The 26,911-nt window shown below is 40.5% G+C and overlaps 1 protein-coding gene across 1 annotated transcript in view; it reads left to right on the top strand.

The window, feature by feature from the left end:
* The window catches only part of plxnd1 (plexin D1), a 115,054-nt gene that overhangs the window by 12,663 nt on the left and 75,480 nt on the right, over positions 1-26,911 (top strand). Inside the window, exons 4-10 of the mRNA XM_007562336.2 lie at positions 890-990; positions 9,452-9,581; positions 13,565-13,730; positions 14,049-14,157; positions 21,136-21,235; positions 22,542-22,640; positions 25,378-25,467. Of these exons, the coding sequence (XP_007562398.1) occupies positions 890-990; positions 9,452-9,581; positions 13,565-13,730; positions 14,049-14,157; positions 21,136-21,235; positions 22,542-22,640; positions 25,378-25,467 (795 nt within the window). The remainder of the gene's footprint in view (positions 1-889; positions 991-9,451; positions 9,582-13,564; positions 13,731-14,048; positions 14,158-21,135; positions 21,236-22,541; positions 22,641-25,377; positions 25,468-26,911) is intronic.

Consider the following 26,911-nt stretch of genomic DNA (forward strand, 5'->3'; position numbering starts at 1 on the left):
TATATATATATATATATATATCCAGAGCTTCTCAGTCAGTAAAAACTCCCCAATCATTGGTAGAGTGATGTTATGTTTTTTTTGTTTTTTTTTTCATTTCATTGTAATTTCACCAATTTTGACAATTTTGACATTGAAACCAGGGATAACAACAATGGTATATGTACAGTGACCCAGAAATGTAAAAAATTTTTTTAAAAAATGCATCAACAAAATCACAAGCTGAAGTTACGCTAAAATGAAAGTTATGCTAAACATGCTAGCATAGCTTCTGTTGTAGCTTTTGTTTTGTTGTGAATTCTGCATTTTGTCAACCCTTCCGGGTCATATTAATGATGATAATAATAATAACTACAAAATCCCTTTTTCATGCTCCTTGTCAAAAACAATACATAATCTACTACCCACAGAATCTGCTTTGTAAAATGAAGAAACGTATATTTACAACAGCAAAAATAATGCTCTGTCACTACCTATTTTCCTAGAATAACTGAATCTGCAAATTTCTGCTGACCAATTTACGGACTATTTTTAAGTTCATTTATTGCATTATCCATTGGGAATGCTAGAAATTACTATTTTCTCTGAGGCCAGACCACATCATTAAATTGCTTGTTATGTCCGCCCAGCAGTCCAAATCCCACAGATGACCTAATTACAAAGATTAGGCAACAGAGAAAAAGAAGCAAATCCCGACTTCTGACAAGCTGTAGCCAGCAGATGTTGTGGAGTGTATTTGTTCAGTGACATATTAACTGATGTTCAGAGCTGTCAGAGTAAATTGCTGTTATTTATTTGTCTTCTACCAAACCAGCAAGTTTGTTAAAACCGTAAATCTCTCTCTCTCTCTCGCTCTCTTTTTTTTAATTGCTGTTGCTGCTTTGTACAGATGCTGAGAGTAAAAGTAGCAGAATGTGACCAGTGGAAGAGCTGCACTGACTGCTTGGGGGCTAAAGACGCCTACTGTGGTTGGTGCACTTTGGAGAACAGGTGAGAATGACAACCTTTTGTGGTTTTGAAATATCTTTCTTTCAGGGTGCATTCACACCAGCCCTGCTTAGTTCACTTTGATCAAACTCTTAGTTTGTGTGCCTACACAGCCCGGTTCATTTGGGGAGGATAGAAATCACAATAAAACTCTGACACTCACCAAAACTATCAGTCTTCGCTTCAGTCTGGTCTGCAGACCAGAGAAAAGTGAACTCTGGTCTGCCTGAAAACCTAGAAGGGGTGAACAGGTTTCTCCAGCGGTTTGGTATGTTTGACGCAGCTGAAAATGTAACAAATTTGGCCCCTTATCGAACCGAGCCCACCGGACTGTCAGGTGTGAAAACAACCTTTATTGTATTCTGTTTTCCTTGATTTTCTTCTGGTAAACATAATTGAATCATATTACCGTGTGATATAGTGCCAAGGTCATGCCATGTGGTTGATGACATAATCAGAAAGGATGAAGTGTGGAAAGGTTCACTTCGTCTTTTTAGTTAAAAGCAGAAGTTTGACTGCTGCTGTGATGCTGTGCTACAGAGTGATCTGACTTAGCAGTCCTTTGGAAGCAATAAAAGCGAAGACTGATAGTTTGATGAAATCGCTTCTGTTTGCCGCTTTGATACTTGAGGCACAGTAAAAAAAAAAACAAAAAAACCACTGACTCTTTTCCTGTTTTGGGGATTTGTCACTCTCGGTTTGAAAGTGTCGCCTTGGCACTAGCAGAGCGTGTTTTGGGTTTGAAAAACTGTCCTTGGATCACTATTGATTTGCTTTCCACTGAGCTGAGCCTCAGACTTGGGAGTAACATTATTGTTTGGAGTGTTCCCCTGGCTCTGGGGCGGTCTGAGGGTGGGAGTGCCTGACGAGGAGTGACTTGGCTGAAGTGGAGCTGTGAGCTGGTGGAAGTACACAGTGATTAATGTGACTGAGTCTGGATGGGCTTTCTGGACCCATGTCAGAATATGAGTGCCGTCGAGCTGTGTTTATGTGGGTCCGTGTTCTGGTTAGTTGCCAGTGATTAAAGCAGATCAGTCCAGATAGTAAATTTAGTGACAAGCTGTGCTGCAGCTCTAGAGGTCCTAGGGCTGCTAGAGGTCGTTAAGAGCTGGAAGGGTTAAAACGAAGTGTGTCTGTGTGAATGTGATCAGCCTGTCTCACTGTCTCGTTGTCAGTGGTGGTTTTTGATATGAGCGATATGGCCTAACATCCTGGGCAGCACAGCTTTTGGGATGATATACAAAACAAAATGCTCTCAATCAATCTCATATGAAAACACTTTATCTGCACCGATGAAGGCTTACTCATCTTGGAATGCCAGACACTTGACAATGAACATGAAACTGATGCTGTGAGCTACTTGTTGACTCATTTCACCAGAACATTGACATTTCCTTTCTAGGTGTTTTGTTCATCTTTAAAAAATTGGGGGAAAAATATGAAAAGAGCTTCGTCTGAATGTGGTGTCACTCTTGATGTGGAGACTTATGAGCTACTCAGACCATACGCACATTAATAGCAACACACAGACTTTAAAAAAGTATCAGGACCTACACTAGAATACTAAAACCACAAAAGAAAAGATGAGACGGGATGTGCTGAGCAGAAGTAGGGACTTGCCCAGGGCTTCAGTCATCTAAAACCCGGCATTGCTCATTGTTATCTCCCTGTCTCCTCTCCCTATTTATCTATCTGTTGTTTTTATTCCGCTTTCTTTCTCACTTCACTGCATTTTTTACTCTAGCGACCCTCCCTGTCCTCCGCTTTCTATTTTTTTTTATTTTCATTCCTCGCCCTTCTATTCTCCAGTAGCTTTGAGAATTTTAGCCGTCTATCTCTCTGCCTGCCACCCTGTCTCCCTACTTCTCGTCTTCTCCTCCCCCTGTGCCCCTGTCCCCTTTCCTATCCCTCTACAAAGGAGCGTTGATTGTGATGATGGTAGTGGGAGGGAGCGAGCACACTGGTTCTTTTTACAAGGAAATGTCAAAGTGTGTAAGCCTGCGTGCAAGTGTCAGCGTGAGTGCGCGTCTCTCTCTGGCTCTCAGAGGCCAGGGAGCTGATGTCATGAGTGTTTGTGTGTTTGATGCACTGTTTGGCCAGGCCCGCCGGCCGCTGGGCTGGCTTTGTGGTTTCGAGGCCTGGGGGATGTGGCGTGGGGGTGGATGACGTCCTTCATCACCTCACTGTCTGATACAACGACAGACACTGGGAGCAGAGGAGGAAAAGCCAAACTACTAGATTTCGCAATCTGTGAAGCCGCCACTGTCCCTTTGGGGGCCAGCTTGATTATATGCACGGCTCTGACGTCTCTCGGCACATCCGCAATGTGGAGGGAGCACGAAAACACGTCTGTTCGCTTGTGTGAGGTGACGCTGTTGTCAGAAAAAGAGAGCCGGTTTCTCTGGCGGAGATAAAACCCAGTCCTTGATCACTGCTTTCATGCCGGTGCTGGTTTAATCTGCCACATGTCACGAGAAAGCACTTAAATATCTTTATTTGAATCAAATTATGCATGACATGCCATCGTTGCTATTCACAAATTATCATGCTTATCTGCATGTTCTTATCTCTCAGTGTATGTGTGCGTGCGTGCGTGCGTGCGTGCGTGTGTGTCTGCGTTCGTTTGTGTTGGCGTGAGCACTTCAGAAGCTCATATGTTGTGCTGCTGTTTAACAGCTTCACCGGCTTCCCACCTCTTCAGACACTCTGGGGGGTGATGAGTTTTCACAGGTCATATTTTAGCTGAAAATGTTGACTCTGTTTATTTTAAAGGAGCTTTTTTGAAAAAGCTTTTAAAGTCTGGCAGAGCGTGGAGAGGGAGAGGACGAGTGTTTGCATGTCAGAACTGTATTTTCATCGCTGTGCGTATTAGTGTTTCAAAAGAAAGTGAAGTGCTTTGAATTAATTTCTTCACAGTGCAATGTTTGAGAAAATTGTTGTTTGAATTAGCAGGCAAGGTGTGAATACATTTTAGGAAAGAAAAAAAAAACACTATGAGTGAGTTTGTTGTTTTCCTCTCCTAACAGTAGGACAGCTATTAGTAGTGCACTTCACAAATCTGGCCTTTATGGAAGTGTGGCTTGGAGAAAGCTATTGTTTAAATAATGCTGTAAGATTTGAAGTTTGTGGCGTGCAAATTACAAGAAACAAGAAGATGGTGGAAGCAATTTGCCTAGTCAGATGAATCGAACAATGAACTTCTTGACCTTCTTGCACCGTGAAGCATAGTAGTGTTGGCATCATGCTGAGGGAATCCTACCAGTGGTAAAAAAGTAACTGCTGCCCCGTTTACACCACTCTTCAGTAAAGCCGCAACAGGTTTGCCTCGTTAACCTGTCGCCGATGATCGCAGTCTCTCACACCGACACTTTTCGAAACCAGATCTTAGAGTGACACTTTTCTGTGCGACACCTCCGCGGAGGTCTGAAGAACTCCTCAAGCATGAAAGCGCACATGCACAGAAAACACAGCTGTAGGGTTCAATCTATGCGTGCACAGGCAGATAACAATAATGATCCTAATGCTACCTGGGAAAGAATCCCAGGTAGCATTGAGCTATGTTGTGCTACTTAATCTGTCCAATTTAACACAACTTCTGATAAGGAATATTACACGTTACATGAACATTTGGCTAATGGGAGATGAAGATGGATTAGTGTTTTGTAAATGAGGTGGAAGCTAAGGGTCAAAAGCACGTGCGCGTTTGATGACATGTTAGAATCACAGTGCCATATAGTGGCCTGGAATGACAACTGCAACTGACTCAAAGTGTCCTGGTGGTGCCATCTAAATGTGGAGCTTTTCGCCAATCAACAACCGAAAATAACGGCAGTTTCCAGGCAGCCGGCTCGTGTAACTGTAACCTACATGTACCACGCCAACCCTGCTGTGAAACATGGTGGTGGTAGTACCGTGCTGTGGGGAGGCTACTACTGCAGAGGCAGGGAAGCTGGTTAGATTTAAAGGGTAAGATGACTGTTGTTGTTTCGAGGAGTTGTTTTGAACATCTTTTAAAGTGGCGCGGAGTTTGTGTAAATTCATCGCTGTCTGTATTTGTACTTAAGAGGAAAGTGAAATAATTTGACTTAATTCCTCCACAGTGCAGCGTTAGAGCAAATTGCTGTTTGAATTAGCAAGATTTTACGAATGAATTCAAGATAATGAAATGAGAGAGTTTCTTTTCTTTTTTTTTCTTGCTGTTTGTTGATGCTCCTTTCCTTTTGAGATGTAAAATAAAATTTCCTGGATGCTTGCTTCAGTTTCGTCCAATTAGGACGCATTCAGCACTTAAAAGATAAAATCTAGACATTACTGCGTGAACTAAATATATTCTTCCGGGCTGAAAGCAAGGGACGCTGTCACAGTGGTTAGCGCTGTCACAGTGAGAAAACTGACGGTTGGCCTAGGGACTTTCTGAGTGGAGTTTGCATGTTCTGCCTGAGCCTTTGTGGGTTTTTTATGGCTTCTTTCCACTTCCAAAAACAGTCACATTCAGTTTTATTGCTGATTGTAAATTAGCAGTAGGTGTAAGTAGGGGCAAGCATGGTAGTCTGCCTCTCTGTTTGATTTGAACTGAATGTACCCAACCCCTGGAAGGCGCTGCGATTTAAAGCACGACTCTTTAGATTGGAAGGAGGAAAATAACCATACTTTCACAGCTTTTCCCCCCTCCCGTACTTAGCTACAGTATATCATAATGTAGCACATTTGTGGGATTCCTGCAGGGGACCAGTCAGCAAGAGTTCACATATCTTGATCAACTAGCAGGCTAGTGCGTGCGGGCATTTTTCAGAAAGGGGATATTAAAGACACAGGTGGTAAAAGTTTTTTTCATAGAGGATGATCTTGTAAACAGCATCTAATGATACATTTTCTTCTTAATGGTAATACATTTGGATCTCTGCTCTTTAGTTTCTTACACCAAATTTCAAAATGTCTCAGTTTTGCAAGGTCAGTGATGGTATTCAGCATAGCTTGGTTTTTAGGAGTGGTCATTTGAGCTGCGGTTGCCTTTCTATCGTGTTGAACCAGTCTGACCATGACCTCTGACATCACAGAGCCATAATTTTTGCCGCAACTGCCTCTCACTGGATAGTTTGGCCTGTTTTTTTTTTCATCCATTCTCTGCAAAGCAAAGAGATGATTCTGCATGAAAATCTCACTGAAGACCAGCATTTTCAGAAATACTACGATCAGCCCATGTGGTGCTAACAAATATTCCAGAATCAAAACACTTTCATTCCCTTTCTGGTGCTTGGTTGGAACTACATCAAGTCGCCTTCATCATATCCAGCGACCTAAATACTTTGAGTTACATACTGACATATGGAAGAAATATATCTTGTAAGAGTAAGACTTTTTTTTTTTTTTTAGACAAGATAGGGATCAAGTTAATCTTGGGATGGATTGAGAAAACTCCTTTTCGGAGTTGAAATTTTTATTGAATATAAAGATGGGTGGGGGGGATAGAAATTCAAAGGATGAGCAGTGAAGGCCAAAAAGCCTTTTTTCTCTTCTCTACTCATCAGTTGTTTTTCATTAATAAAATATATGCACTTTTGACTGTTTGGCCAAGGAAGACTGCCTTGGTGTCATCACAGCATCCTGACCATGGTGAGAGTGGGCTGCTGCATTCACTGCTGACTTTATAGTAATCTATCCCATAAGCAGGCATGTCGCTCAAGATAAGAGAAAATACAATGCTTTTCATAAAACTGCATTATATGCAGTGTCTAATTTAACATCAGTTTGCACAATATCCTGATTTTAAAGAACAGCTCGGATGTAATATTTGGTTAAGGATAATGTTTGTATTGCCATGCATTCCCATATGATGCATCAGTAATAGCTTTAGACAGTTAGATGGCCCTTGATGCCTATGCGGGGGGTTAAGTCATGGTAGGTATTTAAAACATCATGATGTGGGTAAATTAAACAACTTAAAAGTAATTTCAACCAATATAATCATTATAATATACTAAAATAATATTGCAATTGCTTGTATTCCTACCTTTGTGCAGCTAGGCCTTTAATAAGCATGAAGGCTAAGCTTTGGCACAGCTCACATAAACATGATTTCAGTTAAGTTGTTGTAAGATAATGTGGCTGATTTATTGCTAAAGTCCAAGACTGCGCCAATCAGTTTTGGAGTTATCAAAATATTTTTTGTCCTCTCACTGACGTCTGCCCTCTTAAATTTAGTCATCGTCTTTGCAGCTTTGCTAAATTCCAAAACAAGTGGTAATTATCGTCCTGTGTGCATTGTGAGGGTGAACAAAATCCCCTTCAGTTGGGACCGTTGAGAATGCGTTCAGAGTTTGAGTTTGTTTGTGTCTGGGTTTCTTTTCTTTTTTTTCCACATTGCTTCCAGAGCCATCATTTTTATTTTTAGCTCAGTAGCTGACCTCACAGACCCTCCAGGTCCCTAAGTGCCAGTGGGACTGAGATTTTGGATGTCTACTTTCCTCAAACACAAATCCTCACACTTGCAGGCACATGGCCACACACTTTACTTTAAAACAACCACAAAAGTGTGAAAGGAAAGTGGGATGTGCCAAGCTCATAATGGGACATGTGAGGAGGACACTAAATGGGCCCCTCTTTTGATTCTTCTGTAGCTCTGACTGAAAGGTCACTTTGTCCTTTCAGTCAGAGCTACAGATGAACTGAACTCTGTGCCAGCATTGAAGTTCATTAGTGAAACACAAGTCAAAGTGTGAGCCCATGTTGCTTGTCGAATGGCCTTTCACAATCTTTCCTGTACCAGGAATTCATTATTTTACAGCCAAGCAGCTTTAAATGTGTCCTTGAAACAAACATGCAGATTCATGGATGCACTGTTGCTTCATGCAGATTAAGTCCCAGTCTGGTAGTTTTTGTTATTCTGATATCTGCGACTGGTTCCTGATCTTGGCGCCTGCCGGATGGGTTACCATAGCAATGCGTGTGACCTAGAGTCAAGTGGTCTCCTGTGCCGAGCCAGGCAAACTGACAGCCGAGGTCCGAATGTGACATTAGGAGACCAGAGCACCTCATAAATCTGCGGGAAGCAGACCGTGAAACCCAACGGTGAGACTTTGACAAGTTCTGGAATGAAATGGAAACTGAAAAGTTCGTGCTTTCCTCGCAAAGGATGAAATGTTGACCTTAAAGCTCTGCGTTCACACATGCACAGCTCTCAATTACAAGATGCAGCGATGACAAGCGGTTATTATATGTGATCATAGCGTCAAATGGGACCGAGAGAGTTTTCTAAGCAAGGTGGAGCTTAAAGCCTATGTGGCCATGTTGTCTCAGTGCTTTGCAGAATTAATCAAACGCCTTAAACTTTTTCACACTTTGTGATGCTAAAACCGGAGAGTGTAGTTATTTAACTGATAGACAAACCTAAAATAACTGGCACTATGACAACATTAGTGGACAAATAGCATCATGAAGACCAAAGAACTTTGTAGACGGGTCAGGGAGAAGGGTGTGAAGATGTTTAAAGTCAGGTTTAAGATTGCAAAAGATTATCACGAGCTTCGGATTCCTCATAGAGATCAGTCCTCAGGGACCCCCCCCCAGTCCTGCATGTTTTAGATGTGTCTCTGTACCAGCACAACCAATTCAAATCACAGTGTTATCTTGTCAGCATGATGCTAAGGGTTGCAGAACCCTTTTAAACACTCATTCTTTTAAGTCCTAAAACATGCATGGTGGTTGGTATAGACTAAAATGTAACTCTTTGGCCAAAAGTCTAAACATTGTGTGTTATGGAAAACTAATACTGCAAGTTACCTTGAACCCAACATTTGAACAGTAACAATTGTTGGTGTCAGCATCATGCTTTGGAGGCGGAGCAGCTGGTTGTAGTTGAGGGAAGGTTAAATGAAGTTAATTCCTCAGAGACAACATGCTAAAGACTGTAAGACTTCAGTTTGGGGTTGTGGACTTATTTCCACCAAGACAACAGCCCGAATGATTCAACCAGATCTATAATTCAATTAAATCTTATTCAGGATTTGTTAGAATGCACTACAGTTGTTCAGTGAAAATTAGATCAAAGTCCAAATGAGAGTCTGTGACAGGACTTGAAAATCCTGTCAGTCTAACTGAGGATGAGTTATCTCGCGAAGAAGAATAGATACAAGTTTCAGCCTCCAGATGTGCAAAGCTGCTAGAGGCCCCAAAGGAAAACCACAGATCTACAAATACTGAGTCAGCTTTGAAGAATACAAATGCAAAACTGTTCACAAAACTGTAGCACACCAAACATCGTTTTCCTAAAACTTTGTGACTGTGCTGCAGAATGTATTGGACTGTATCAGAAAGAAATCCTATTACGATAACATTGAGGTTTGTGTTTGCACTGTGACAAAATGTGATGAAGCTCAGTAAGTGGGAAAACCTTTGCAATTCGTAGTGAGATGTGATGTGATAAGGCAATATGCATGCGAATCATATTTTGCCACTTTCTATCTAGATGCACCATCCAGAACGAGTGTGCCCGAGGGTTGCTGCCTCGCTCCTGGATCACGCTGGGTGAAGGCCCCAAGCAGTGTCCCTCCATCACCCTGACCCCCCCAGAGATCAGCATCTCTGCAAAAATCGAGGTACTGTTATCTCTCTCTCTCTCTCCCCCCCCTGCTATTGCCATCACCTTGTCATAAGCTGCAAGGAATGGCAGTAATGGGGTCACTGTATTTAAAGCAGATTTTTCCCACACACATTTATAATCTGACACCACCTCTGTCGTTGCCCGCCCTATTATTATAACTCGGCTGATACAATCGGACCTCTGCTGTTTGATGCTGTAACCCCCCCCGCCTCCTTTTAATGCCACCTTCTCCTTTTTAGTAAAGCTGACATTCATCTGCTTGTTTAGCTTTCTGATTTACAGCAGTACTGCCTTTGTTCATGGTCACCGCTCTGATAGCACCTCAGTTTAAATGCACTTTGCCGCACTGAATCACATGGGAGCTCTTTGTGCGGAAATAAGTGGCACACAGCTGCTAAACAAACAAGCCAAATGTGAATTAAAATATCTGTTTTCCCCTCTCAGGTCTTTCACTCACTGAGTGATTAAAGATGCAACCCTGAAATGAGGATTGCGTGCAGTACTGAAATTTTGCACTTCCCTAACATTGTTTTGCAACATCTAACAATTTAAGGTGGTTTGGATTGTAAGTAGTCTGACCCAAAATGAAGTGCAGCTATCCTGATACGTCCAATAAATCTGGACTGAGATGTCGGGTTTCTAGACAAAAGCTTTTCCCCCTCATGAAACCATTGAACCAGTGGTCTCAAACTGCAGTCATCAAGGACTGGTGTCCGATAACTTTTAAATGTCTCTCTCAGCTTCAGCCCACCTGGCGCCAATATTAGCTCATTAGCAGAGGTCTGTAGAGCCTGACTGCATGCCACGGAGGCAGTTAGCGATTTAATTCAAGTGTGTAGGACAAGGGACACATCTAAAAGTTAAAGGACACTGATTCTCAAAGACGATGGTTTAAGACCACTGCACTAAACCCAGGATGAGAATATGCCGTGGTCTGATTAAACCAGGTATCTTTGTTGTTAAATAAAAAAGATCTGTGCATCATTAAAGGAGGTCACACCTACTGTAAAACATGGTGGTGGCAGCCACGGAGTTACTTTTCTTCAAATAGAGCAGAGGTTTTACCTGACGTGGATGAAACTTCTATCAGAACCAGGTTTAGTCTAAACAGCCACCTGCCTCGTTCAGCTGGGACTTGAAACTGAATGGGACAAAGACATGCAAAGAGCCACTGGGATAAAGTCTGTCTAAGGGTAGAAAAAGCAGCTGAAGACCATAACTACAGAGACAGATCAAGATAAACTATCATCTCTCTCAAAAAAGGACAGTTTTATGCCTAATCTTAAAAGTAAACAGGGGGTCTGCCTCATAAACAAACACAGGCATCTGGTTCCACAGGAGAGGAGCCTGATAATTGAAAAAGACCCTGCCGTTTAAAAGCCAAGTGCTCCGTTGGGAACATAGAGTTACAGGAAGAAATTAATATATACTCTAAACTCATCAAAAATGTCGTAGTATATGTGGGGGTTTTAATGATGCTTTTTTTTTTCACAGTTTAATGACTATACAGCAAACATGTTCGATAATTTAATAAAGAAGATTTGGATGCACAAGATTGATTATAATGTTAATTTTTCTCTAAATTTCTCAGGGTCAAAATTATACATGCAATCCGGCTAATGTTGGTAAGCAAACTATACCCCAACCACATGTTTGTTGTATTCACGAACAACCCTCTTGCATAGTTCTGGCAGGGTGTTTGACCACTCTTCTAGGGTTTATGTAATTTAGTTGGTTTCTAAGCAAAAGCTATCCTTTTAAGTCTAATCCTTAAATTTCCAATAGGGCTTGATATGGCAGACACTTTGTCCGCTTTGGACACATATTGTCAAAGGGCTGAAGTGAATGTTATTCCACCCACTTTGTACGATGTAAACCCTCAGGATGACACAGCCACCAACATGCCTGACAGTGAAGAGTAAGAACATTCTTACTCTTCAAAGCTGCATCTCGACTCATCCAAACATTCTTCTTGTCATTATGACCAAGGTCTTATCATATCATCTTATCACAAAACATCTTTGTCCAGACTGGTGCAAACTTCCGTTGAACTTAGACGTATTTGGTGTTTTATCTTTGGACCTACAAAGGAACCATAAAGAATTACTACAGCTAGAAACTTGTGATCAGGCTCAAAATCTGGGTGTAGTTGTAGACCTGAACCTTCAGAGACGCATACAAACAATTGCAAAGTTGGCCTTCTATTAGTTGAAGATCATTTCTAGGATTAAAGAACTAGTGTCATCTTGAGAAGCTCATCCATGCATTTATCTTTAGTTGCATTGATTACTAAACAATAATGTCTTCACATGTCTGCCTAAAAAGTCACTCAGCTGCAGCTGATCCAGAACGCTGCTGCTCATGTTCTCACTAAAACTAGGGAACATCAGCGCAGTTTTAAAAGTGCTTCCACTGGCTTCCTGTAGCTCTAAGAATAAACTTTAACATACTTTTGTTAGTTTATAAAATGGCACCAAAGCAGATTAAAGCCCCGTTGTCATTGTATCAACCTTCTAGACCACTCAGGTCTTCTGGTTCTTCTGGTCTACTCTACATCCCCAGAATCAGAACCAAACATGGAGACGCAGCACGCAGTTTTTATGCCCCACTATTTTGGAATAAATTTCCAGAAAACCGCAAAGATCCAGAGACACTGACCCTGAAACACACTAAACCTACACCAAAACCCCACCTGTTTAGAGTTGCATTTGATTAATAAGAACAGAAACTTGAATAATATATTTGATGATTTAATGATTTGTTTCTCGTTTCATAATTGGTTCTGCGTTATGTGTTTATGGTGTAAAGCACCTAAAACTTGCTGAAATGCGCAGTAGAAATAAATTTGTCTTGGTTTGACTTGTTTTTGGGACCTGGGTTGTTGCTTGGCAATTCTGTGGTCTGAGCAAGTTTTTAGACTTTCCATCATTGTCATGCATTTGTTATAAATAATCACCTCAATAATGCAGATTTTTACCATTTCCTTAATCCGAGTGGGTGTTTGTTCTTTGGTGGCATTGCTGGGCTTCTTTAACAGCGCCAGTCTGATTTAATCATTCTTGGCAGGATAATATATCTGGGTTCAAAGATTCCCTGAGTGGTCTGACATGCAAACTGTTGTTTTCAATAATCCCTTCTCATCAGTGCATCGTGTTACAGGGAGATAACAATGCCGTGATTAGATCACTGATCTCTGCCACTTGGAATATATTTGACCTCTAATTACGGAGCGTAATTTGATGGAAGGCGGAGACGACAGGTCATTAATTGCTTCATTAATTGTGAATATTTGCTTGTTGGGGGGGTGGTCGGTCTTCAGTGGGCCATAATTGCTTCACCAAACGGCTGATTCAACGGCAGGAAGCCCAGCTCAAGGTTGTCTCCGCAAACAGGAAGCAGGAGGCAGGAAGTCAGGGCCCGAGCGGGGGGAAATGAACGATTCCAGCAAACAATGGGGCAGATTTTTGAGACATGTCAGCACAAGCCGCTGACCACCTCAGCTCCTACCTGCTGAGACGCTGATTTGTTTTCCTCCAGCAGTCCAAGATCCTCTCTCTAAACTTACACCCTCATCCTCAGCCTACATGTTTTTTGTTTTTTTTTCCCCTCACATTGAATTCATTTAACTAAAATTCAGACATGTCAGCGAGGTGTTATGTTTCTCATTATGCATCTGTCATACTTCATCACTTTCTGCAGATTTAGATGTGATTCTAGCACTCTGCCATCTGTTTCTCCATCACATGGTAGTTTTTCTCTTTTTCTGCCTGATCTCCTGAGCAATCTCGAAGTGGCGCCAACATCCTCCGCCCTCTCTCGTCGAGCGTGTGCGCATAAACTCCACCAGAACACACATTTGCGGGCACGGCAAATTAAAAATCTAATTAATTTTGATCAACATGAGCAGCTATTTATGTTTCTGCTCCTATATCTGTTATTTTTTTGTTTGTTTGTTTTTTTTTCTTTCTTTCGCTGCAGGCTGTTGGCATCCTAATAAACGGCAGCATTCCCGATCTGATTGGCTCGAAGGTAGAGTGTGAGTACAAGCCCGGGGTTTCCACCGCTGCCACGGTCTACGGTCTCCAGATCCAGACCTGCCCCCTCCTTCCACCAGAAAACTACCAACCAATACCCCCTGGCACAGGTGAGCCATCCATTTGTCAGGCACATTCATTTTTTTTTTTTTTTTTTTTNGGTCTACGGTCTCCAGATCCAGACCTGCCCCCTCCTTCCACCAGAAAACTACCAACCAATACCCCCTGGCACAGGTGAGCCATCCATTTGTCAGGATGAATCATTCTTTTTTTTTTTTTTTTTTCAGCATAGAACAAATGTAATTTCCGCTCTCATCTCTCATAATGCAGAAAAGGGTCTGAGTCTGGTGCCGTCTATTTTGCTTCGTGAGAGCGATACCATCTCCAAATGTTGCAGAGCTTGACACATGCGGCCTTTGTTTCTGCAGATCACCTCACTGTTTCGGTGGCGATAAAGGTGAACGGCACGTCTGTTGTTTCTGGGAGCTTCATCATCTACGACTGTGAGAGAACCGGACAAATACACCCAAAGACATCGTAAGTCAAACATTTCACGTCACACTCTCAGAGTTTGTGATTCTTGGCAAATATTTGATGATTCTGTGTCACAGCTCTTCTTAATGCACCTTTTTTTTTCTTCTGTCGATAATTTTTCTTCTCTTTTGACATCTTTCTACTTTCTTCCTCAGATTCTAGTATAAAAAGATCTCCCTTCTAGTTTTTAATTAAAAGTATAATTAAGGTTTTCACATGAACAGCACATAGCGATGGCATGCTGTCAACGACGACACTGGTGGGCTTCACACTTCTCCATCTGACACACTTTTTAAAAAAGCTCCAACTACCTGATGTTCAGTTTAACGTCTTAAATTACTAGTTAGCATTTCATCCAAATAAGAATTTTGGGTCTGAGATGTAAATTGATGATTCTCTGCTGTCACCGCACTGACAGCTTTAAAGTATTTTTTTTTTTTAACTCTGGCTGCTTTTCTCTTATTTCCACTAGTTTTTTTTTTTTTTTTAGAGGAATGAGTTCGGTTTGCTTTTCTTGTTAATTCACCTGACACATTCATATAAAACTTTTAATTGAATCTCTTGGCACTTAGTTACCAGCATCTTGTTAGAAATACATAATTTTTTCCCGATATATAGTTTAATCTTTGAAAAGTAGTAAATACTAAAATAGTTTAAGGTAAGGTAGTTCCTAAAGAACAGAAAACTTGTAATATTTGAGGATGAGACATCACTCTGGACTTTAACTGGACCATCCTTCCCTGCCAGGTCATTATTGTAAATAAAAAATTGTTCTTAATAACTCACCTGGTTAAATAAAGGTTAATTAAAATAAAATAAAAATAAAAAAAAACGTGGATGTTTTTCAATCTAAATCATTTCATTTCAGCTCTGGTTGTGTGTTTAGGGTCATTGTTCTGGTTGAAGCTGGATTTCTACCTTAGCCTAAAGTCTCTTGTAACAATTCTTCTACAATTGTTTTATACTTTAACATCTGCCAAAATGAGTTTAAAAAAAAACATAAGAAATGAAAACTTATGAAAGTTTGAAGAACAGTCCCAGCACTACCTTAAGAAGGTCCTTCCTTGATTTAAAAGTTTTGCACAAAGCTGTGGCTCTGATCTGTGTTTTCTGAAAGGACAGAAATCCGAATAAATATGTAAACCACATCGCAAGACAACTTCTTAAATCTAACTGTCACTTTATTAGTAAATACTTTGTGCCATTTATTGGGTAGAACATTCATTTCCAATAGACTATTTATTCTCTATGCCTGCAGTTTTTATTGAATTACTTAATCTGATTATATCCTCTCCACTTTCCCACGTTTTAACGACAAGGCTTATACTAAATCCCCCAAAACAATCCCTCCTAACGGAGACTAAACACCAACAAACTGCTCTTGTAGCAGTCTCCAAACAGAAAACCTGAACCGAAATATCGAGCCTTTCCCTCAGTGCCGTTTCAGATCTGCACACACAGCTGGACAATAAAGACAAAGCAAAGCCTCAATTCTGTGTTTGTTCTTCTTCTTCCACGTCCCTCGTCTCCTCATCAAATGCTTTTTATTTAGGCCATGCTGGGTAAACACAGCCAACATGTCCTCTCCCAGGGCTTATTGTGTGTGTTTGGTTTGCTCAAGGTTTCCTCAGTGCCGGATCAAATGCGGGATTAATATTCTGTAAATGTTAAGCCAAAGGAAATTACATATGTATGTTTGGTTGATCACACCCGTGTTTGTTTTTGTTAAAGATTTTGACTTGGATGTCCTTGTCATAGCGGCGGGGTTTTTCCTCAAAATGTGGAGGCATTCCAGCTGGCATCCTCCTGCATGCTGGACCATGTTGCAGGATCTTCTCTATCTGATCCCGAGAGCCTCATCCATGTGCATTGAGTGTGTTTGACAGATTCACAGAGATGCCCCGCCCCACCGACAAAAAAAAGCATTTTGGTGTCCCCCTCCCTTTGTTCACTTTTTGAAAGTAGTTTCGAGGTGTGAACACAGCGGCTGCAGGTGTACGTGTGTGAGACTGCACCCAATATGTGGCGGGGTCCAGGAGTGTGAAATTAGACGGCGGTTTGTCGGAGGTGATAATGAGCAAAGTGCCGTTCGCACAGGAAGAGCATTACGCAGAGAGGTGCAGAACTGCTGGGCTCTATCTGATCTCATTCACTTCATGCTGTTTATTTTTTTTCAACAGTGGGTTTTGTTATACACTTAGATCCAATGAAACCACACAAAAGAGCTCTTCTTTTATGAGAAGCGCCATCACTCTGCTAATAGATAAATCAAAGTCTTGAAGGATGAGAAAGGAAAACCTCCTCTTCTGAAGAAAGCATTTTCTTTGGTTTTAAAGCAGAGATCCTCCTCTGTTTTATGCTAACTGAGGCTATTATGTTTCATTTAAGTAACGTCGGGCATTAATGCTTTTAGAACCAAAGGCATTAGACTTTTTATTCCGCACACTTCGAATGAAATTATGCGCTTTTATAAAGCTAATTTTGCTTCAGTAATAAAGTTAATCGACAACATGATTGTTTGCTAGCTGAGTACAAGCTCCTCTGGTATGAACAAAATTAATTTCAGAATGCACGTATGTCATTACTTGTAATCTTTAAGCACAAATGTTGCTTTGATTCGTTTGAATAAGTCAGAATGCCACAGAAAAGAAAGTCATTGTAGTGATTAAACTAATAACAGTGAAAGTTGTGTGTTATATATTGTTTTGCAAGTAGAGTGATACGTTTCCAGTGTTTATTTCTGTGAGTTTTGATTATTGTGGACTGTATCTAATGAAAACCTAAAATTCAGATTTTTATAAAAATCAGAATCCATCCATTGTCTAGATCTTTACAGGGGAGGCTGGTGCTTTTCTCCAGCAGCCATTGGGCAAGAGGCAGGGTGCATCTTGCACCTGTCGCCAGCGCATCTCATAGCAACACAGTACAAACAATCACTCACACGAAAAGACAATATATAGACCAGTCAGCCTAATGGTTGTGATTTTGGACGGTGAAAGGAAGCTGCAGTACCTGGAGAGAATCCATGCATGCACATATAAACTCCATGAAAGACCCCAGCCGGGACTAAAAGCCATTACTTTCTTGCTGCAATGCAACAGGGCTACCAACTGCACCACTGTGCATCCCATGCAATCCAAATCCAAATAATGAGAAATGCTTTTTATTCAGAAAATATCTGTCTACCAAAATATTCTCGTATTGCACAGTAAATACAATCAGTTCTTACTCAGTGGTACTTTTGCCTGAACATCCAAGTACATATAAAGTCCTTCTAGAAATAAAACCCCCATCTTCATGAAACCTTTGCACCTTTTTCTGCTGCAGTTTTTCCTTTCACTTGACTTTCTATTGATAGTCATGGACAGAGCTCTATGTGATCTCTCTCTCTCTCTCTCTCTCTCTCTCTCTGTAACGTCCCTTCTTATCTTTTTAGCCATTTTTACATAACATAATCGTCACATAACATTATAAAATAATCTTTATATTCATCTTATGTGATGAAGTTGAGTTTTACAGTAGCTATAAGTTGCAATAATAAAACTTTATAGACCTAAACTATCTCACAAATATCGATTATTTAACAAATAGCTCTCTGTAATTAATCCATATAATATGCATACATATGCTTAAAATGAAATAAAAAGTAATAAAAAAAAGAACTGTAAGCTTGACATTAGTGATTATAAAACAGAGGTTTGTAATTTGGTACTGTTTGCATTGTATTTTTATGACTGTGAAGTGGTAGGGTATATGTGTGTTTTTTGAGTTTACACTATTATTAACTCTGCTGCTTATGGATTACAATTGGAAACTTGCTTCAGCTAAATCTGGTTTTTAACTAAATTATTGAAATTAAGTGTTTCATTCATTTACTGAGTTGCACCAGTACAAAGAAGTAATTGTGAAAAATTCACAAATGTATTGTATCTGTAGGACTAATGTAGATTTTATAAGAAAATAGTGAGAAGACTGAGAAAATTTCACTCCAAGCCGTTTTTTTCAGAACAACAGACAACGTGCAAGCACTTGAAAATCAACACAGTCGCAGTTTTAATTTATCTATTTCCTAACATGGTCGCAGGTTATTTATTTGGAAAGTTTGGATCTCATGTCTGTTGCCAGAAATTCAGAATATTTTGGCCTTCGCTGACTGAATGTTGTCCAATATTTTTCATTGTGTTGAATTTTTTTTTCCTCCTTTGTTGAGTCCAGAAAATTAACAGAAGTGAAATAATAATGAAAGGTTTCATACAATATATTTGGCTGAACGAGCCCGCTAGCTGTTCCTGTTCCAAATGTAACGAATCAGGAGAAATGTGTTAAAAACGAAGAAAACAGATAGTATTTGTACACGGTAAAGTTCATTTATGATATAATGGTGCCAAACCAGTTTGCATGCGTGTGTTTGTCTGAGAGAGTGAGCGCTGTTTATACAACTCTCCCTGAACACGGTTAAAGTGATCACTGGGTAAAGTGTTAATGACAAGCAGACCGTGGCATTCCAGCGTCGCTCTGCAGCCTAGAAGGACAAACACTAAACATTCACTTCTCTCTCTGCCACAAACTTACTCTATTTATGTTCCATCCTTTACTTTCTTTTCATTTCACTTTTTTTTCCACATCTCAGTTCTCTTTCTTTTTTCCTCTTGTGTCTGTTAGTTAACTTGCACTCCCCTCCCTGAGAGTGAGGCTTTCTTCTGGATGTATTTCTCTCTGACAGAGGTGTGATTGAGGATGTGTGTTTAACCGCTGTGTCCACGGAGGGACCCTGAGAGTGTGTGTATTTAGCGCGAGTGTGTACGCGAGTGGTCATTACGACCAGGGGTGAGCAGTTTCACAGGGTGTTTGCTGTCAGCTTTCAGTCGAGCACAGAGAGAGTGTGGTGTGTATGCAAACAGTCTGCATGTAAATGTGGGTGGGTGGTGAGGTTTTTAGGTGTTTTAGTAGGACAGAAAGGGAGTCAGGGAAAAGTGCAGCTGATAACAGCCTGGAGGAGTCCGTCTGCTTTTAATCAGAACACACACACGCAGACAGTTACACATCCTCTTACACCCTCCGCCGTCTAATCTAGAGACCCCCTCAGAGTGTTGCTATCACTGGAGGCACCATCTTTCCTAGTGTGGGACATCTGTCTCTACCCAGAGGCTACTCAAAGATGCAGACTCCACACACACACACACACCCACACACACACACACACACACGTCTACAGAGTGCTGGTATATTTAGGTGGTTTATCTGGAAGCCACATTGTTGGCCCTTGTCTACAAACGATCTGTTTGTTACAACTCAGAATGACAAAGAAAGGAGTTGATTTAGATGTTTTCCAGGCCTGGAGGATGGAAACAATTTCACATTTCCAGAATTTGAATATTCTTTTATCTAAAACATCCATCCATCCGTACGTCCATCCATTTATCATCTGTCCATCCATCTGTCCACCTGTCTGTCAATTCCTCCATCCATCTTTGCAGTTATTGTATTTGCGAGTTCCTTAGTTAAAGCCGAATCTGTGACTCCTTCAGGGCCGATTTTTGAAGCGATCCTTCAAAACAAGAAATTTCCCTAAAAAAAAAAAAAAATACAACACTTTGTCATGAAAAATGCCAATACATGAAAAAACCTTCTTTTTTTTTTTTTATCATCTCAACTGCTTTTCCAGCCTTCGTGCTCACTGTGCACACATCAGCTGAGCCCGCGAGCGTGATCTAGCAAATGTTCTCGGTAAAGCCGCTACATGTCGGCACCGTAAAACCCGAACCTGATTTCACAGAAATTTAAACACATGAGACGGCATGCGTACTCATGCATCATCATTTAGCAGCGAGAGAGTCTGATCTCAGCCGAGTTGGCCCACCCTGACCTCTCCGCCGGCTGAGCTGCGACCGTGGAATGAGCGTGTCTGCCACTGTGACTAATCATTACTTCCTTTTATTAAAGCTTCACTTTGACGCCCGTAATCAGTTCAGCCTCCCCATTTGTTTTGCACTCCAAAATGAGTCAGAGCGGGCTTCATGCTCAACTTTTACATGGGGACGATCACAGGGACATGATATGGGGGTGAAAACAAACCAGATGGAATGTTTTCCCTCTGTTTTTGATTTCTGTCACAGTATGTTAGAAAATACACAATGCATGTTGTAATACATCATATTGGCATTATGTACAAAAAAGCCATGCGTAATTAAAAAGTAAAAGGAAATTTTATTCATTTTTGGAAATGAGTATATGAGTAATGCACTGTGTCTTTGTAAGTAACTCCCTTTTCTCTTAAACCCTAAATAAACATCCATGAAATAGGGGTAGAGTTTGAAGCAGGGTAAAGTAAAACATTATTACAATAATCTGATGGAGCACTGTTCAGTAAATAATCTGAAATAGAGTATCGCCACCTAATTTGACACATTGAACAAGTTCACGATTGTGCTGCAGAATGCATGTGGGTCAGAGGAAAATATTTACCGTATTTTTCAGACTTTAAGCCGCTGCTTTTCTTCCCATGCTTTGAACAATGCGACTCAAAGCCCGGTGCGGCTTTTCTGTGGATTTTTCTTCAACTGCCAGGGGGCTCTTTAGCAGGAAGTGAATCATTGGAAGTCAAAATTAGAAATCAAAGAAGAAAGTGCTAATTTTCATATAGAACAAGCACATGCTAGCAGCAGTCACGACGGAGAAATGTTTTCAAACTCATACCTCCTCGTCATGGAAACAACATGAAGAAGTTCATATGATGCCGCTTTTAAGTTGAAGGCTATCGATCTGGCAGTACAGATGCGCGTAAGCTCGGCGTGAACGAATCCATGGTTCGGCGTATATATAGCCTGTTAAAAAAAACAAACAAAAAAAAAACTTTGTGGGTGCGGCTTATAGTGAGGTGCGCTCTATAGTCCGGAAAATACGGTACCCTCCTGGTCAGGCTGTGTAGTTTAAGGTATAGTAATATGATTTGAATAGTTCTGTGTCTATCTTTGTTTTCAGGTGCATGAGCTGCCTGAGCACAAGGTGGAAGTGCTACTGGGACCAAGAGCACCACCAGTGCCTCTCAAGCAAAGATGAATCGAAGCCAAATCTGCTTGAAGTGAGTAATTCTCCCTCCAATCTATCAACCAGACAGATCCTAGGAGGAGATCATGATATCAGTATCCTACAAGCCCAAACCTCCGACACAATCCAGACTCGGCAGTAAAAAAGAAAAGTTTTCTTTTAATAATGTGAGTCCAGACTGGTTAGGCAAGAGCAGCCATGTGGTGAATCATCGTGAGGCTACAGTGTCAGTGTCTCAACTACAGTGTGCAGAAAAGTTGAAACCAGCTATAAAATCTCAAGAGGTTCTGCTTTTACAGACTCATAACAGGATAATGTGGTATTTTAAAGCTCCTATGACCTGCTCTAACGTTTCACTCTGCCAGATATTTGCGAATGAGTGAAAGAGTATATTCAATGCGCCTTAACGTCTGTACGGACCTGCTTTTATATGTTTTTGAGTAGGAGCCCATACACATAAATTTTATAGATATATATTTAGTAATATAAACCGTGTAAGTGCAAGAAGTGCTCTAAAACAACAACATCAAAAAAAAAAAAGCATATCAAACAGAGTAACAAGATACGAGAGCAAAAAAGGGAAAGTTATCCATAACAAGCCCAGCCTCATTGGAAACTATTACCAGCCTTCTTTGGACGCTTTCCTGACAACATCAAGATTAAGTCGGCTATCAAACTATTTGTGTCGACTTTAGAGTTTTACTGCTGAGCCAAATCCCATGGCCTGTGTGGCCCCGCAGATTTTCCCTCTCCGCTCACACTCTTTTATTATCGGGTCACATGGGAGGGGGAGGACACGGCTCTCTCTCCTCTGGTCAGCTACAGGTCTACTGGTGTTTTCCTTAAGCCTTTTATTGCTATGAGTGTTTAATGATTAGTTTTATATCTCGTGAGTTTTACACAGTCGGAGTAATAGAAGCACGATTGCATCTGTAAAGTAAATGGAGTAAATCTCCATTAGATTAGCATGAAAGACTGGTGCTTTTTTTTAAGCTGCTTTATGTATTTAAATTATAGTTTCTGTTTAAACGTGAAATAAGATTTTTATAATATGGGTCATGAGGTCATCGGGAAGTAGGCTGCCGTTTCCTGCTCTGCTCGGGGCTTCACAGCGTCCGGTGGCTCTGTTTTTCTAATCCTTCATCATCTCCCTATTTGAAGCCATTGTTGTTTCCCTCAAAGAGAGACTTCACCCTCTCATTTCCTGCTTGTCCAGATAAACAGGACAGGTATTTTTGGGTGGTGGATGTATGGAAGAGGGGGCAGACGAAGCCATTGTTTTCTTTAACTCTTGTATGTCACTTCCTTCCCCCTCTGAAATCCCCCATCTCCCACTGCAGAGCGCTGCTTCCTGTCCCAGCCTGATTTCCTCTGAGGTTCCTCCATCACCTTCAGGAATGGCCCAAGACTTCATCATGAACCTGAGCAACATCAAAGGGGTACGTTAGATGTCCTCCAGCCTCTGAGCTGGGCTGTCTCCAGAAACCGCATGTGGTGAATGTGATTGGAAGAAAAAAGAAGCATATGGTGTCTTTGCTTCAAGCTGGGCTAAAACAGATGAATGTTTTCGCTCTGGGATTGGGGTCAATGGATGACTGAAACCAGCCTGGGTGTTCTACTTGTTGAGAATACATTGACTCTCAACCATTACAAGGTCTGCTTGCTATGACATAAAAAATATAAAAAATTGACTTTTTCAGCATGAAATTTGATTGTATCCTGTAACGTTCAAAAAGCAAATCAATCAAAGGGAAAAGTATTTTAAAAACTAATGGTGTGGTTGCACAAAATGTACACAATCCCAAACTAAAATGTTTTTATTTAGTTTCTTGAGTTCACATGCTCATCAATGTTCATTTTCCTTGAAGGATTTTTCTATCATGGCTCTTTTGCATCTATTAGTTTCCAATATTATGTCATCGTACAAAGATATCAGTCAGGAGAAGGGTACAAAAAAGAAACACTGCAGTTTATATATGTCATGGCACAGTAAAGGCAGTAACAAATAATTCTAAAAAAATAATAACAAGCTTTATCCAATATTTGTGAATAGAGAAGCTGCAACTAGCAATGTTGACTACAGCTACAGCAATTTCTGGTAGGTGCAGGTTGTGTTTAACATGTGATAGCAATGTTGTGGATTCTCCATATGTCTGAAATAAATCACAACTTTAAAAGACAGATGCATTTTCATCCAAATGAATCTTCCAGATTATATCGACCTGCAGATGTACCTACTTGTGCAATATCACAATCACAAAGGACTTCTTGGATGCAATATTTGAAAGAATATTGTATTTCATGTGTCATGCAAGCAACATTTGTCAATAACATTTAGCCTATTGGATGGACTGTTCCTGCCCTTGATGCCCACAGTGGCTGTTTATTATTATTATTATTTTTTTTTACTGTCTAAAATGCTAAAAGTCACGTTGTGAAGAAAGAAACAGCAAGGAAAATGTGAGCAAATTATAATCAGTATCATCATCACAGTATTCAGAAAATATTCCCAAATACATGGTTCTTGCCATTATGTACCCATATTCTAGTCCTAGGTCAAATTTCTTAAAGCCATGACAAAGATTTTGTTTTGGTCTGCTGAAACCAAACTGGCCACAAATACAAAAAAATATATATATATATTTTCAGACAAAAAGCAAAACTCTGACAGAAGTTTTCACCTGAATTATATGTGGACAACAGGTGTCCACATTGCCTGATCAAATATTTTCAAGTTAAGATGCTGACAGAATTCTACCACATGAGACTGAATGCTGATATTCCCTTAATAAAGTGTCAGTGTTTGCACACTTAGCAACCGGGACTTTTTGTTTATGACATCATTCCCTCCAACAAATTTGTCTTTTCACTGGAATTGCACAGGATAAATGTCACACTATTTGCGGGAAATCCATGATCTGACTTTCGAGAATGAAAAGAGTTTTGGGATGAAGAGTTCCTCGGCTGTTTGGGCATGCTCACCCTCCGGTATCCAACCATGATGAGTAGTGTCTTTGTCAGCACACTGTACGGCGTGTGCATTCAGCCCGAGGCAGCAACACTCGGAGCAGGAGCTTAATTTTGCTCTTGTTCATTTTCATTCAGGCAGTCCTCTCAGATCACTGGTTAAAACTCCCATTCATGCAGTTAATCTGCACCGAGGGGCTTCAGAAGCTGACACTGCACCAACGAGGATGAGGACACAACTCCGAGATCTGCTCAAAATGCCAGTGCTGACTGGTTGCCAGGCGTGGCCGGTCACACTCTTAACCCCGGCTGGCCTCTCACGTTGTCTTTCTGGCGTGTTGCTATGGTGACAGACATTGAGTCACACACAGACTTCTTCAGGATAGCTGTTCGTGCTACTCTTCATTATGAAAGTTTATACAGACTGACATTGTTTGATCAATGTCTTCATCTCGGACAAGTCAGCAGAGCAGGAAATGTGCTGCCAATCAAATTTATCCGGTGCTCGGATCCTCCCGGGATCTTTCTTTTGAATTCCCACGCTTTCACCACAGAGAAAAAAATAAATTCAGAACGAGTTTCTCATCTTTTACATCCCATCTCTGACTGACTCTCAGAGAAATTTTCACAGTAGCACAGAAAACGGAGAACCGTGCAGCTGCCATAAATATTAGCCGTCTCCGGTGTCAGAAAGCGCCGTGAAATAGCAGCGTCCTGGAGAGGCCGATCAAAGTAGACCCATTTAAGCCGGCCGGATTCACAGACAAATGACTTCTTCCACTTTAAGCACTTATCGTCTGCTGCTCTTACCTGTCTCTGCTTCTCCATGGTCTCAGATATCCCCGCTCCGGAGAACTCAGGGCACTTATTTTGTGGAGAAATAAATTCACACTCATTATTCTGACTCCCAGATGAGCTGCTGAGGTGTGGGAGTCCAGATGTTTATGAATATGAAATCTGAAAGTCTTTTTCTGGCAAGCTCAGTTAATATGGGATTAATTTTATTTTCATTTTCCTGGTGCCTTCTCAGGGTTGATGATTGTTGCCAGAAATTAAGATTCTGTGCATTTGTTTAATCCTTTAATTTTTATTTATTTATTTTTTATTTTCTTTTTTTCAAATCTGGAGAGCCACATAGTATCACATTTTTCTTGGCCGTTGTTTTAAAAAATACTCCATATTGTTTAAAGTAAGTGTCTTGCTCAACAGACGGAGAAGCTTGAGTGTGACTTTGGAATAGGACGGCGCTATGAGGCCATATGGCTGGACAACTCAACTGTCAAGTGCAGTGGGGTGACGGTAAGTTCGGACAATAACCTTCCAGAAATAACCAGTGAGGCAATTTGTTTCATCCACTGCTTTACTGAGCTCACTCTTGTTATGTTTAAAGCTTGTCAGCTGTTTTTAATAATAACTTTCCTTTGTTTATGAGTTAACAAGAGACCCATTATCACAGCGCTGACCACATTTATTGTCAAGCCTGGAAACGATGAGTAATTGCAGAAGCATATTACACTAAAAGATCTTTAAAAAATAAAGATAAAAAAATCCAACCTGAAATTTGTGCACACTTATCAAGTTAAAAAAACCCTAATTTTAACGAATTGTTAGGAACAAGATCATGTTCAATTTTCCAGCACAGGGCATCAGATTTTTATTTAAAATCTTCTGGTTTTTGAAAACGTTAACTGGTAAGGCATCCTAGTAGGTAGTGGTGGGCAACGCTAAATAAAAATGAATTGCACTAACCCTAACCAACATGGCGTTCATTAGAGGGCAGTGCTAAAACAATAAAGCGCTAAACAAAAAGTCAGTTCCACTGTTAGCTCATTACTACTGTTCCCACTACTGCCTATAGGAATCTCAGGGTCTTTGGATAAGCATCACATATTCTCCACCATAATTCACAGTTAGTATTTGTGGCTTTTCCAGATATTTTGTTTTACTAAACTCCAGTTCAGATCTCAGTTGACTTTAGCTATTTCCACAGGTTTTGAGATGATATGACAGAAAATCTTTCCCTTGCATGCCTCTCAAATAACCAATTGGTCTACAGATTGCATTTAATGGTTATTATGGAGACTTGGTAACTGGTATTTCAAAGAGTTCATGATGTTATGAACTCTAACAAGGTTCCCAGAGCCTTTGGAAGAAAAATGGCCCCACACCATTATTAGTCCTCTACCGTACTAAAAAATGGACATGAAGAGTTTTTTTTTTATTTTTAAATATTCATCCACTGTTTCACACTAATCATACCTAAAGTATCTGTTGCTGAAAGTGAATATTAGTCTGTTCTAATCAAAACTCACAATTCTTGCAGTATATATTAAAAATCCATGTTTATGTTCGTTACACTGCAACAGAAACTGTGTTTTTACAGCATGACTCTCAAATATTGATTGGCTCATAGATAGCATCTAATAGCTCTTACTGACTTGACCCCAAGACGTTACTCTTGGTGCAACAGTAAAATTAGTAGATTGTTTTGTGATTCCAAGATGAATAAGAGACCTTTTGCAGCGTAGAAACTCGGATCAGCCTGAAAAGGTATAAATAACGTGAAAACTTAATTTACATAAATTTTGTTAACTTTAAATCAGTTGTTTCATTAAAGAAATCATTATTTTCTAACATGGATTTACCCCACCCAATTGAATAAATTATAGTCAAATTAAAGATTTGATTTATTAAAAATATTCAGTGTGACATTATGCACTGCAATGCTCCAGTCCCGGTGCAC

The sequence above is a fragment of the Poecilia formosa genome, unplaced genomic scaffold (genome assembly GCF_000485575.1).
Source record: "Poecilia formosa unplaced genomic scaffold, Poecilia_formosa-5.1.2 Scaffold135, whole genome shotgun sequence".
NCBI lineage: Eukaryota > Metazoa > Chordata > Actinopteri > Cyprinodontiformes > Poeciliidae > Poecilia > Poecilia formosa.